Source organism: Anabrus simplex, chromosome 8 (genome assembly GCF_040414725.1).
Source record: "Anabrus simplex isolate iqAnaSimp1 chromosome 8, ASM4041472v1, whole genome shotgun sequence".
NCBI classification, from domain to species: Eukaryota; Metazoa; Arthropoda; class Insecta; order Orthoptera; family Tettigoniidae; genus Anabrus; species Anabrus simplex.
In genome coordinates, this window is record NC_090272.1 from 77340045 (window position 1) to 77355962 (window position 15918).

The window sequence follows — 15918 nt, forward strand, 5'->3', positions numbered from 1 at the left end:
ACTGTATTTATTATTTTCTTTCTCCCCGGTCACCATTTGTACTGGGTGGCCCAAAAGTTGATATACAGTTACATATACACCTTCGGCACTGATGCATTCCTGCAACTTGTCCCTGACATTCTCACACACAAATCCCGGTTTGTTTCATTATTGTCTAATTTCAAAATCAATTAAGCCTAATTGTGTATAATTTCAATTGATTGTGCCCTTCCTTTTGTTTCTTATAGGGCTGTGGTAAACAATGGTTGGAGATCTGAGCAAGGAGCAACGACGGTGGATCCTGGAGACCTACCAGAAGTATGAAAATGCTGAGACCATGTGCAGGGTGTGGGAAGAGGAATTTAATTAGCCAGCGCTGTCAGTCTTATGATTTATCGCATCAGAGACAAGTTTGAGGCCATGAGTTCCATCGTCAATGCACTAAAGTCTGGATGACCACATACGATGTTGACACAGGTAAATGCAATGAAGGTAGCCCTAACATTCGTAAACAGTTCTTCGTAAACAGTCCAAAGAAGTCCACGCGACGTGCATCTTTGGAGCTGGGTATCCCAAGGACATCATTACGTCTAATGCACCAGATGCACCTTAAGCCGTACTGCCCCAGACTGTTGCATGGCCTTCTGGAGGAGGATCCAGACTGCAGTTCTGTGAGATAATGCGCAATCAACTGACTGAACAACCAGACCCGCTTTCAAACATGTGGACAGATGAAGCCTGTTTCAAATTGTCTCCTCACGTCAACAGACATAACTTTATGTACTGGGCCGATGAAACCCACATGTCATTATGACTACACAATTGAATCAGCCAGGTGTCACAGTGTGGAGTGGCATATTCTGCAATGGTGTCATGGGTCCTGACTTCTTCAATGGAAATGTTGATGGTCCCAAGTATCTGGAGATGTTGACCAACGTTGTGTTGCCACAACTGCAAGCATGGCCCGACTTCACGGAATTGATCTTTCTACAGGATGGGGCCTAGCCTCATTTTACTTGCAGTCCATGAGTACATGGATGAGACATTCCCGCAACATTTAGGGCGACGGGGGGAACATTTGAGTGGCCATCACACTCCCTGAACTTGACTCCCAATGGATTTCTTCTTGTGGGGAGTGCAGGTAGTGAAGGATAAGGTTTTATCCAGAAAACCCCTCACAATACCACAGTTGAAGACTTTAGTTGATAATGCGTTTGGGGAAATTTGTTCTAACCAGGATTTGTGTTGCACTGTGTGTGAGTGTCAGGGACAGTTGCAGTTATGCATCAATGACGAAGGTGGACATTTTGAGCACCTACAGGATAAAACACAGCTGTATATGTAACTGTATACCTACTTTTGGGCCATCCTGTATTTTAAGTGATTCATTACTGTGGTATTGTGATATTTTAAAGCAAGGGTTTTCAACTTCAAAAGCCCACAACTATATCCAAGAATTGAGTGGTGAGCTACAAAAAATATTTCAAGTTTTATAAATGAGAATTTTTTTTTTTTTTAATGATTTTATGCACACATTGGAGCACTTTCATCAAACCATATACATTTAAGTCTTAAGAGTATTAGCTACAAATTTGGCTTATGTTTCTTCTTCTGCTCCCAGAACTTATTCATTCTTTCCAACCTGGCTGTCCTTTCTTCGTCAGTTATGGTGTACTGTTTGCATGTAAATGTTTTTAGTTTAAGTCTCAAGTCTTTGTTTCTCAGGATCCTCTTCTCTTCTCTTCTCTTCTCTTCTCTTCTCTTCTCTTCTCTTCTCTTCTCTTCTCTTCTCTTCTCTTCTCGGTCTTCCATTTACGGCACTGAGTTAGGCTTGACAATGCAGCAAATTGAGAAAAGATTATAATAAACAGAAAATAAATTTACAATTTACAGATATATTTTACATTTGAGACCTTTTTAAAAATAAGTTTAGAAGTAATTTATTTTACTTATGTCATGTACAATCAGTTTTCCCAAGACTGTACCAGTATTTCAGTAAAATGAAAAGAAGCGTTTATTTTAACTTGAACTAATATACACAGTAAGTAGGTAGGAACATTAATTGTATTTCATGTCTAAATTGGAAACTTAAAATTTATTTCACTAAAATAGCATATGTAATGAATAATTAAAAAAGACTTATAGCAAGAAGTTTAAACTTGAACCTTAAACAGTGAAACAGCAGCAATGGATGAGTTCATTCCCCCTGGCAAAAGGGTAGATCGATACAAGAATGATGTGCTGATACAAAGTGTTCCAAAAAGCCATTGATTTTATTACTGACTGCAAAATCAAATTAACTTGTGACATTTCATTCTCTGCAGTGTCAAATCAGGCCTTGCTGTTTCTTCCACAATGGTATATATATACCTATCTATCTATCTATCTATCTATCTATCTATCTATCTATCTATCTATCTATCTATCTATCTATGTATACATCTATCTATAAATTCATGTTTTTATAAAAGGACTTGTAGGACCACAGGAAAAAAACCTTGTGGGCTGCCTGTTGGAAACACCTGCTCTAAACCTTCAGTTACACCATATTCACAATCAGATAGTAGCCTTAGTTCATGGCATACCAGATGTAATCCTTTCCATACTGGCATCTGCTCTACTGGCGCTGGTAGTGTAGACTGTTGCTTCCCGTAAGGACACTTGCTGTAGCTGAAGCTGCCTTGATACTGTTTATGAAACTCTTGTGTGATCTTGGAAATTGTCATGTTGTTTCTTGACTGCAGTTTTTAATAAATTTATTCTGGATGTAACATAATTCAAATTTCTTGGGTTGATAGAAGAGACCAAGACAAATATGCTTTATTAAATACCTAAAAGTCAGAAACTGATAACTGAAGGTACTTTTTGGCACAATTGAAAATGAATCTATAACGTGTGAATTTAATTGTAATCTTAAAATAAAATTTAAAAAAGAACTGTTCAAAAGTGTGACTCCTACTACAATACAAACTCTGCATTGACTTGCCATTTCTCCTGTCATAAACATTTATGTGCTGTAAAGAGAAAGCAGCTGCAAGCACCCGAGCAATGAGCTCGTGGAGCCTCATTCACCACATTCTTCAAGTGCCGTTACCAAAAAGATCGGGTGGGGTGAGGTCGGGAGAATGTGTTTGTATTGCAGCAGGAGGGTACACTTTTTAGCAGTTTTTGTGAAGGATTACAATTAAATTGTACAATAATAATTTTATTCACAGTTGTATCAAAAAGTACCTTAATTATCAATTTCTAATCTATGGTTCTTTAATATGCCTGTTGCTATTTCATGATAGATGCAGCGCTTTTAAATCTGTCTCTTGGCACAGGCCAGGGCAAAATGTAGCTACCACTAAAGTCCCACTCTCATTCATGGTTGTCTCAGACTGCTACATGACGGCATGTTTACTACTGTTCTTTCTAATACAAAACCAGGAGACCCTTTCCGTATTTCTACTGGAGTCAAGCAAGGTTGTGTAATTGCTCCAACATTGTTCTCACTATTTGTTGGAACTATACTACACCTTGTGGATGATAAACTGCCATCAGGAGTAGAACTTCTGTATAGAACTGATGGAAATCTGTTTAATATTAACAGATTGCGAGCTAAGACCAAGGTGTCCTCAGTGTCAGTTATAGAGCTTCAGTCCGCAGATGACAATGTTATCTTAGCCAACACAGAGGAAGATCTGCAATCAATCTTCAATGCTTTTAACTTAATCAAGCATATGAAAGTATCGGACTGGAAATTAATATTGATAAGACTAAGATCCTTTACCAGCCGGCACCTAATTCCAATAAGAGAACTCTGACTATTACAATCAATGGTCAGTCTCTGCAAAACATAAATCATTTTCCTTACCTTGGAAGCCATCTCTCGACACGTGCAAACATTGATGCAGAAATCCAATACTGTTTAAGATGCGCTAGTGCGGCTTTCGGTCGTCTCCTAAGAAGAGTGTTTGATAATCATGATATCAGTGTGAGAACCAAACTGTACATTTACAGTGCTGTTGTAATTCCTACTCTTATCTATGGTTGCGAGACCTGGACAACCTACAGGAGAAACCTAAAATGCCTGGAAAAATACCATCAACGATGCTTGCGGAGAATACTGAAAGTTAAATGGCAAGATCGTCGAGCGAACATTAGCATCCTCGAGGAAGCCAACACTACAAGCATAGAGGCAAAGATAGTCAGGCATCAGCTACGCTGGGCTGGTCATATCGTCCGCATGCCTCCCAAAGAAAATATTCTACTCCCAACTAAAGAATGGCCAGCGTAACCATGGAGGGCAGCTTAAACGATATAAGGATGTTCTAAAATATAATCTTAAAAGATGTCATATTGATACGATCAACTGGGAAACTACAGCCGAGGATAGGCCCAAATGGTGTAGCATTGTATACAATGGAGTTGAACATCTAGAAAAAGATAGGAGAAGATTAGAAGCTGAGAGGAGGAACCGCAGGAAAGAACGAGCGAATGCGAGGGATGGCATTCTTGCACAACCATCTGCTGCAACTACTAGTGTGTGCTGTCACTGCAATAAAATCTGTGCATCCAGAATCGGACTGTTCAGCCATCTGAGACGACACAATTAATATGTCCAAATGACATTGTATTTATATACTACATATTCGTTGACGGATAAATGCCTATGATGATGTCTCAGTGTGGATGGTGTTGAGATATGGGTGATGCTGAGTAATGACATTCCGAGCATGACTAGTGCATCCAAGTATTATGAAAGGTGCTACTCTTAGGGTTGGTTGTCCTCCTGCAATAGCATTTTCTGGCCCAGTGAGGAAAGGAATGGAAAACTACAATGCTCCTCATCCTGCCTAGTATGCCTCATTGTAGCACTGCCATCTGTTTTTGTGGTTTCACTATAACTGCATATCACTTGGTGATGCCATTTGAGGATCCAACCAATCTTTGGGCTGATAACCAGACAGACAGATTCTTTAATAAAAATTTGTTTTGCTCTCTTTTATTATCACTCAAAGTTTGCATACTGAATTTTGTTATACCCGGTCAGTGACCCTTCTGAAATATTTTACAGTCTTTAGACGAGGAGTGTGATGGAGTATCTGATGAATTAAAGGGAAATGTTTTTTAAATTATAAGGTAACCTTCCACAGCTTTGATTTATTTAACATTGTATGTTGTTAGATAACTTTCTCATAACTGTTGTTTATTATATTTATGAAGGTATTTATAATGTTTTATTTTAAATAAAGATTTAAGTTCTTAGATAAACTGAGAATGCTGTAGCTGAATGGTACATTGCTCTTGATGAAAAGTTGCTATAACTTATTCCACATTCATAGTTTTTGAGACGTACTGATGAAGTTCCTCTTAAAGTATTTCATACAATTGCTCTATTGTACATATATTTCCAATTCCAACACATTCCGTTAGTGTCTATTGTCTGTCTTATTGTGGAACTTGCACCACAGCATCATGAATAGCTTGAGCTACATAGCCCACATTTTTGGTGTTGAGACCACACATGTTAATGCGACTAGATTTCAGTAAATAGATGTGGCGTTCTTTTGTTAGGAATTCTATTTGCTGAGCTGAAACAGAAGCAGAAATGTAACTCTTATAGACAAATTTTGGTAACAAGTAAATTAAAGCTCTATAAAGAAAACATTGATAGCGACAGTGGGAAAGCTGGGGTGCTAAAGGAAAAATTCCTGAACACAATATGTTGTGTTGTTCGTTTGATTTCACTGATGAATATCGACTCCACTGTCACAATCAATAGTCAAGACCTAGTGAAAACTAACTGCTTATTTAGGATCCTGCCTGCAAAGTGACAGAGGCAATGATCAGGAAGTGCAGACTAGAGTGAATGCAGTATGGTTTAGATGAAGATGAGTCACAGGAGTGCTGTGAGGTGGGCATGTACCAGTCCACCTCAAATCAAAGGTGTAGTGCACTATGGTTTGTCCAGCTGTGATATACGGGGCCAAAAACTGGCCATTCATTAAAAGCGCCGAGCACCCTGTGCTCACCATGGAGATGCGAATGTTACGTTGGTCTCTTGGAGTTTCACTCCTTGATCACATAACCAACAACATGATCCAACAGAGGATGAGAGTTGTTCTCATTCAAGAAAAATGCTGAAGGGCGACCGAGATGGTACGACTGTATCCTGAGAGCGGCAAATAGTACTGTCACTTGTGATGCATAGAACTTCACTGTTGATGGTGAGCGCCCATGTGGAAGGTTGAGACAATAATGGCAAGTCAGCCTAGTTGCAGATATGAAGATTGCTCAGCTGACACTGAATGTTGCACTTGATCTCTTAAAATGGTGCTCATAGATTCAAAGAACAGACTCTCTGCACCTGTGGGAAAATGCTAAGAAGAAGAAGAAGAAGAAGAAGAAGAAGAAGAAGAAGAAGATTATTATTATTATTATTATTATTATTATTATTATTATTATTATTATTATTATTATTATTATTATTATTATTACATTCAGGGTGTGAATTGATGTATGTGAAATATGTAAGAAAGTCTTAAACTAATAAAACACATATGATGAAGGAAAAAATTAACATTTTTCATCCCATCTACCCAAATGACAGTAGTATTCTATTATCCATGAAGGATCAACACCAAGGCTGTGACAGATACGAGAATACATGGAAAATAGAATAAAATGAGAAAAAAATTCGCTGCACTACCTGCATTTTGGTATGTCCAACTGTGTAATGCTATGATTAAACTTATGTAGCCAGCCTATGCTTGCTTTGAAAGATGGGTCAAGCTTGCTATTCATATCAACAGCTTATTGATTATGAAAGGGGAGTCCCGTGGGTGCAGGCTTGAGCAAACAATTAACATTTTACAATGTCCCACTGATTGCTTTGTGCCACTTTTATTGTTTTGTGAGTTTTTACATTACTATTGATGGTTTGCATTTTTGAAACAATTTTGTCCGCATCACGTACGATATTGAAGGATCATGATCATGATCAATGTCCAACTGATTAATTTGTGCCAGTTTCATTGTTTAATTTGTGCCAGTTTCGTTGTTTTATGAGCATTCACATTAATGTTGGTGGTTTACATTTTCAGAACAATTTTGTCAGCATCACATCTGATATTGAAGGGGTTTCGTCTGACACCATAAATTGGCGTGATGCTTGTAGCACTTTCATCCTTAATTAAATGTTCAATGTGATGGTTAACAGACACTGACAGTTAAGAGTGATGTCATTTTAACAATGTGTTGTTTAACAAAAAGTGTAATGGATAACAGAGGTTTTACTGTAATGAGATCTTGTCACCTTCATTGTGGTAAATCATTCAGTATGATCACATTTGTATTGCTTGGCGATTGAGTATGTATTCTTCACGAGTGGTTATATAATTATGTGATTGTTTTTAATAGTTGATCATACTGAAGGAGTTTGGTTTTGATTTGGATCAGGGGTAGCTTCTCAAGGGGGTTGCAGTCTTGTACAACTCCTGATCATTTTCCTGAATTGCTATTTCTGCTACTGGATTATTATTTTAGTCTTTATTCATGACTGTCTGTAGCTAGCATCTGAATTTGTACATCTATAGGAGCCTTCACATTTGCAGGCAGGTTACAAACTTAGAGAAGGTAGTTCATAAAGGATTTTGGCTGTGTAAGGATGTTATATTTCAATTTGAGCTGTTTAATGGAAATTATTTGGAACATTTTGCTGTTGTAGAGTGAGTATGTATGATTTTCTTCCCATTCATTTCTTTTCACTTTGTGAAATGTAACTCCTAACTTCTATAGACCATCTTCTTATTCAGAGACAGATGCTTTTCACACCACTCAAAAGTAAACTCTGCATCATTTTCTTGTGTACAAGGTTCTCTATTACCTAATATTCCACATGTGAACTAGGAACTGTGTTATATCAAAAATGTTGGCTTTCCTGACCTCATCAGAGTCCAAGGTCTGTTCAAGCAATAACTGAACTTTGAAAATAATTCTTAGCTGCAGCCTAGTTAGCTTTATACTCCCCTCCTCTATTAATACAATGCCATTTCCACTTATGGAAGCTGTCCTGGTAGGCACTTTAGGGTAATGCGTACATTTCTCCCTGTGATTTCATTTGATCTCTTCAGTTGACTGCAGTTGTTGTTGTTTCAGGGTGAATTTCAGTTTGGGGAATAGAAAAAGTTCTGCTGGGATTAGGTCAGGTGACCATGATGGACGGATAATTCACAAATCAACAGCGGTGCATGAGCTGGCACGTTGTCATGGTGGAGTCTCTATGAATTGTTTCTCTTCATGTCTGGTCTTTTTCTCCTGATATTTTCTCCCAAGTATCTCCAGACTTTGAGATAATACCAGTATTTCACCGCTTGACTGTCTGGTAGGAATTCATTGTGCACAATACTGCTATGTTAAAGAAGACTGTCAACAACCTTTTCACATTTGACCTGACCTGCCAGGCTTTTTTGTATCTCAGTGAGTTTTTTGCACATCACTGTGTGAAACTATAAACATTTCCACCAGTTTGAAGCAGAAGCCAATGTTGATATGCTATTCATAATATTCTTACATCTCGACAGTTGCAACACATAGGCTTATCTACACACTTGCAAACTAACAGCTACTGAGCAATTACCAAGTATTTCAGAAATATGTAGCAAATGGCTAGTTACTTAACAAGGATATCACTACCGGACGAGCTGGCCGTGCGGTTAGGGGCACGCAGCTGCGAGCTCGCATCTCGGAGATAGTGGGTTCGAACCTCACTGTCGGCAGCCCCGAATATGGTTTTCTGTTGTTTCCCATTTTCACACCAGGCAAATGCTGGGGCTGTGCCTTAATTAAGGCCACAGCCACTTCCTTCCCATTCCTAACCCTTTCCTGTCCGATAGTCATCATAAGACCTATCTGTGTCAGTGCAACGTAAAGAAAATTTAAAAAAAAATCTCTATACAGTGCCACTTACCAGAAACTTCTAAGACTTTGCATTCGCAAGTCTGGTTATTTCTTTGGGCTGATGAGCTAGATGTTAGATCCTTTTAATCAACAATCATCATCATCATCTGGTTATTTTTTGAACAGTCGACATACATCAGTTCATTAGTACAACAGAGTTAGCAAACTTGACCTAGTGTGGAGTGAGAGAGTGTCGAGTTTCTAAAATGTCGAGTTTTAGGGAATAAAGGGTTGGTTTTCCACAACATATTTTGCTGCATATTACTCTAATGAAAGTTATAGCACAGTACAGGACACAGAAAAATATAGCATACAAAATAATTGTTAAAAATTAAAAATAAACTCACTATACTGAAGAAAAGACTAGTTCCTTGTAGGGAAAAATGTTGTGATGCTTGATTTTCTCTCACACTCATGTTATCTTTTGTGCAGCTTCATCACATAGGCAGCAGAGAAACAAAATATTTTTAATGTACCTCTACCTTTTGCACTATTTAGTCAATGTTAGAAATTCCAGTGTTACAGTCTAGGTATTCAAGAATAAGGTTTGCTTGACCAACAAAAATCATTTAGCAATTAAAGAAAGAAGAAAAAATAGTGCTCGTTAAGTTATCTAGTTATGCAGACTCTCGAGTTAGTGGGGCTCTACTATATTTGTTTAAAAATCATAGCAAATGGAAGATTGGTACAACATAAGAGAACAGAGTTACTTACATGTCAGTCCTGTGTAAGAAAACATTCCTCTTTGGTTGGTAATGTGGTCCCAAGTTCCAGGAGTTTTCAGAGCCTCCAAATGTTCTCTGAGAGCTTTCCTCATGGCCAGTATTCGAGTTGCCATGGTGCTGACATTCCCCTTCCTGAAACATCCATTACATTGATCGTAAGTGGTTGCTAATGTATTGTGAACCTTATAATGTCCAGTGTGACATATTTGTCACACAGATTCAAGTCGTGACCATTTCTTGTAATATCCATTGAGTAGGGATACCATACGTCCTCTTTTTAACAGCATGAAAAGCGTCCAGACAGATTGTTCAATAACTTGAGAAATGTCCTCCTTTAAAAAAGAAAAATGATTTAAACTTCACGTAGTGTTTAGTTATCGACTTCACCGCCACATTTAAATAGACAGCAATTTTTTGTTTACGACTATTGTTTGCTTCCATTTTCTTTCTAGCCCAGCATTGTTTAGAGGTTGTGTCTGCATAAATTGTATATAAATTGAGTTCTGTAACTTTTATTAAGTATTATTATTTTGCCTAAGTATGAATCATTCTTTTGCATTACAAGTCATAATGCAAACATGGAAAGAATATTTTCATTGCATAATTGATGGTGGGCAAAGGACAGAAACAGGTTCACAATCGAGACTGTGAAAGGTGGACTGTGTTTGCTGTATAACTTCAAACATTTTAGTTGCATCCAGTTTCACCACTATTTGTTGGAAAACAAAATACTTTTACAGAATATTTCATCTTCAGAAAAGTATGAATGGGACAAAAAAAAAAAAAAAAAAAAAAAAACATTAATGACAAATGTGATAGGCCAAAGGTCTGTGATGTAAGTGAAGCTGATAAACATGATTAAGGTGCATTGATACTATCAGTAGACTGTGTCCTCTTTTTTCAGGTTGGTGGTCCTCTTTTTTTAGGTTGGTGATATGGCATCCCTACCATTGAGGCACATTTGTCACAGAAATATAGTCTCCTGACAATTTAAAAAAATCATTCAGATAATTCCAACTAATTGCTTAGTGACAAATGCTATAAAAAATGTGATATATTTCTGTGCTGAATAAAAAGCAATATTAATTCAGTAAGTGTTACACATATCTGAACTAAGATACCAAGAAATGTAAGAACTGAATTGTATCCATTGTCTAAGGTTTTAATTTGTTCTGAGACATAATGTAGATAACCAGGAGATCAATAGGATTATCTGGTTGCCAACAGTTGTTGCTCATTTAGTACCATCTGGGGGAAACTTGCAGAGTTATGTAGAGGTAAAATATTTTTTTTTCCTAAGCAAATAGAACAACAAATTCAATTTGAAAACCCTTTACTTACTCATAACAAACATCAAACATGTTAAGGAGTCACCCTGGACAGAACACTATAATTTAAGCAACACCTCACCAGGACTGCAGTTAAAATAGATATGAGGAATATCATCATCTAGAAATTGTTGTACAACATGGGAATCCTTGGTATCAATGCTAAGATGTTTCACCCTTGGTTTGGTTTACTCCTTTTGGCAGTAAAATGTGCAGTATGGCAGAATTGCCTCTATTCAAGTTTGATGGACGTTCAAGTGAATAGGGCGATAAGGATGATAACTAGTGTAATAAAGTCTACCCCTACCTAATGGCTTCTGATACTAAGTCATATTCCACCACCTCAGCTTTGACGAAAACAAACTTTAACTTGAGAATACCACAGAATCATGTAGCTTTGACAACTCCCATGTCACTTTGGATGTAGCAAGTATTAATTGGCATTGGCATCAGTCACAGCAACCTTCACTAGTATCAGCCAAATGTCAAATGTCTATGTGACTTCAGCTTTGATTGAGAAAAATAAATGGAAGGCAGAGTGGAAGACCAATGTTGTAGGACGATCAAATGCATCGTGGACAGACTGCCTGGTTATGATTTGCCTTGAAAGTTTTAGATTACTACCAACAGGATCTGCACAAAGGATGGTAGAAAACAGTACCTACTTTTATTTTCTTCTGATCCATACAGAACTCTCCCAGTTAGATCATTTCATTGGAGAAAATATATTTAAAAAACCCACAAAAACAAACGGGTATATAAAACTAATCTACATCTTACAACGCGTTTGCTTGCATTGATGAACTGCCCCTTCCCCCCATTGTGAATAACCAGCAACTTGCTGGCAGAGCCCCTCTTACAAGCCACCCATCCCATGTCCAACTATCACTCTCGTCTCCCCTCCTCTGTATGGTATCTAGTAGCAAAGGAGGCCATCATGAAGAAAAAACATGTTTGCTTAAGTTTACCTGTCCTATCCCAACATTCCCAGTCGGATAGGTAACTCAGCTGTCTAGTATCACCCATTCAGACACACCATCTGACTTCCCCAGCTCGGATACCCTTTAGCTAGGGGAACACATTCCCAAATGTCTTTTCTTTTGCTGAGTTAAAGCACACCTAACCTTTACATTTAATAACACATAGTCTTCTGTTAAGGTAGCTAAATGATGCACACAGTTCTTCCACTCCTTTCTACTACATCTAAGATCTATTTCTTACCATTTAACAAATTGTCTCTACACTCACTCACTCATAGAAACTGGAATATTCTAATACTATACAGTTCCTTATTAACACTCATTCCTGAACTTTTCAAAAACAATTGACTTATAGTTTAACATTTACAACTCTTAAGGCAGCTAACTGACACACACAGTCCTTTCTAACTACATCTAAGATCTGTTTTGTACCATTTAACAACTGACTCGACATTCACTCATAGTAACTGGAGTATTCTAATACTATACAGTTCCTTACACACTTTAGCACTTGGCATCTAGACACTGGAATTTTCCTTACACACCACTGATACACACAACACCTACCTCAACTTTTCCTTTACACTCTGCACAGGTTTTCCTCACTATATCTAAAAATCTACTTATATTAAGTTAGTCATGTTTTTCTATTCTTTAACAAACCACCCTATGATTTTATGATCATTATCTTCCTGATTTAAGGCAACCAACTGACTCTCATTCATGAATTTTCTTCTAATAATTAGAGTTCCCTTACAAACTTTTAGCAAGTGAAGTTCTTCTTGTTTTTCACCCCACAATATACTGTACATATCGTATTGTCCTTTTCAAATGACCACCCTTTATTCATATACATACTGGATAACCACCATATCAGACCTCTTCTGGCTGTTCTGTTAACGTTCCTATCTGCATGTTAATCTCTTTGCTTATTCTCTTAAACATCCTGAGGGATGCTCTACTCCTGCATTCAGCCTCCAGCTCTTGCTTTTGAATATCTTTCACTCTTCTTACAATATTCTTCCAATTTGTTCCTTTATTCTCTACCCAGTCTCTCTCCCAGTAATGTTCCAAACCCAGCTTCTCTAAATTATTTTCACCTTGTCTATCCAATATTCTCTATATCTGCTTTTAATTTGATGCTGGTATGCTGTAGGAGTTGACCTCCCTCCCCTCTTTTCAATCTTAACCAGAAACTTATCATTCCCTTTAATATATCGACCTTTATGCATTCATTGCACATTAATCTTGCTCCCATACTGGCCGCACACTATGGGAGACCCATTACACTTCTACTAAATTTACTAACTACCTGAGTCAATACTTCACTTTCCCTCTCTAGCCACCATACCTCGACCCCATATAAAACTCTTCTTTTAACTATCATTTGAAAAACCATTCTCTGGATCTCGTACTCAATGTCCAATAACTTATTTTCTAATATCCTTGTTACCAAGAGAGTGCAGCTAATCCTTTCAACTTAGGTTGTTTAATTTGGTCAGACCATCTCCCGTTTCTAATTATAAGTATACCCAGATACTCTAAGGTGTCCAATGCCTCAATTGTCTAATCTTTTATTGCCCATTTCCTCTTCGTCTTTCTTCCCTTTCTTTTGTACGCACCATCACCTTTGTCTTACTACTATTGATTTTCAACAGCCAATTACTGGCAAACTCCACCACCTCAATAACACTCTCTTTTTTCTTTTTTTGCAAATTGCTTTACATTGCACCGACACAGATAGGTCTTATTGCGACGATGGGACAGGAAAGGGCTGGGAGTTGGAAGGAAATGGCCGTGGCTTTATGTTAAGGTACAGCGCCAGCATTTGCCTGGTGGGAAAATGGGAAACCACGAAAAAACCATCTTCAGGGCTGCCGACAGTGGGGTTCAAACCCACTATCTCCCGAATACTGGATACTGGTCAAGCGACTGCAGCTATCAAGCTCGGTCATTAACACTTTTTTTGTAGGCCTCCAGCTGTCAGCACAAACAAGAGGACATCATCCGTCAAGATCAGGTCCGGAATCTCTTGCTCCCCTAACACAGGACAAGCCCATTTTTCCCCATCATGTCCTTTTAATATATCGTTAATGAATAACAAAAATAATATGGGAGAGAGTTTACAACCTTGTTTCAACCCTATTTTTGACTCAGTGCTTTTACTTACTAACCCTTCTTCAATTCTAACACTACAGTAAACCTGCTCATATTTTGCCTCAAATGCTTTTCTCATCTTTTTGGAAATCCCTGTCCAGTCTAATCTCTAGGACAATGCCCTCCTGCTCACTGTGTTGAAGGCCTTTTTTTTTTTTTTTTGCTAGTTGTTTTACGTCGCACCGACACAGATAGGTCTTACAGCGACGATAGGACAGGAAAGGGCTAGAAGTGGGAAGGAAGCGGCCATGGCCTTAATTAAGGTACAGCCCCAGCATTTGCCTGGTGTGAAAATGGGAAACCACGGGAAACCATTTTCAGGGCTGCCGACAGTGGGGTTCGAACCTACTATCTCCCGAATACTGGATACTAGCCGCACTTAAGCGACTGCAGCTATCGAGCTCGGTAAAAGGCCTTTTCAAAGTCTACTGCAGCCATATACACTTTACCTCCTTTTGACTTAACTTATTTATCTATTATAGTACTCGCTATCATGATATTATTCATAGCCCTTCTTCCTCTCCTGAATCCACCCTGGTACATCGAGAGTATGGAAAACTCCTCCGCCCAACTTCTCAACCGCCTTGCTAAAAAATGCCGGTATATACCTTACTCAATGAGTCTAATAATGTTATACCCCTATAGTTACTTTCTTTTTATAATAGGGTAAATTATTCCTTTTCTCCATTAATGTGGGAATTTAGCACACTCAAAGATCTTATTGCATAGCTTGACCAAACTCTCCAAAACATTTTTATTTTTTATTGCCTCTTTCCAAAACACTGATGTTATGCCATTTAATCCCTCTGAAGACCCAACTTTCAATTTTCCCAGCACTACTAATACCTCATCTTCCGTTATCTTTCCATCCAAGACCGCACTACCCAGCTCTGACTCCCTCCCACTATCTCTCTTGTCCAACCCTCCCTATTCCATATGTCTCTCCCCCCAAATAATCTCTGACAATATTGGATCCATCTTTCATAATTAATTTTGCCTTATTCCCTGCCTCCTCTCCCCTCTATATGTTCTGATTATTCTCTCCCACACCTTATCACTTTGGTTATTTCTACAATCCTTATTTATTGCCTCTGCCTGTTCCTTTCGCCATAACATCTTCCTTTTTACTAACATGTTCTTATACATCTTTCATAGCCTACAAAACTCCCCTCTCTTCTCTATCCCCCCTTCTTCCTATACACCATTATAGTCCTCATCACTTCTCTTCTCATCTCTTTATATTCCTTATCGTATCACCCCTCTCCTCCTTTCTTTTTTGCTATACCCCTTATCACACCTGCTACACTCTTGATCAGTTTTTCTAATAATTCTAAGGCCATATCTACATTATTATTCCCCAACACTACTTCAATCCCACTTCTGATGATTTGGAAGTTCTCATCTAAATAATGACTTAATTTCCCTTTTGTCTCGTCTGACCATTTATATTTAACTTGACTCATGCCCTTCCCTCTTCCCTCCTTCTCTATACCCCTCTTCTCTTCCTTCATCTTTCTCAAAGTAATATAGACTGGCGCATGGGATGCTTCTACCCAATCTACTACTTCTATCTTATTTATTCTATCCAGCATGTTTCCCGAACCAATCACCAAGTCAATTACACTCCCTCCTAGCTTCAATATGTATGTCATCTTCTCTTTTTCATCCCCTTTATACCATCCATTCAAAATATATAAATTTCCTGCCACTCATAAACCCAACAGTTTATTACCATAACAATTCCTCTCTTTATTCTCGCTCCGTCTCTCTCCTCTGTGATTTTTAGATGCTATAAAAAGGAAGTAA

General features: G+C 38.1%; 1 protein-coding gene across 1 annotated transcript in view; it reads right to left on the reverse strand.

Moving 5' to 3' along the window:
* Positions 1-1500: 1500 nt before the first annotated feature.
* Positions 1501-15918, reverse strand: part of LOC136878801 (aspartate aminotransferase, cytoplasmic) — an 85135-nt gene continuing 70717 nt past the window's right edge. The window contains exons 7-8 of the mRNA XM_067152286.2: positions 9637-9779; positions 1501-5555 (exon numbers count right to left, since the gene is read on the reverse strand). Coding sequence (XP_067008387.2) covers positions 5413-5555; positions 9637-9779 — 286 coding nt within the window. The 3' untranslated portion in view covers positions 1501-5412. The remainder of the gene's footprint in view (positions 5556-9636; positions 9780-15918) is intronic.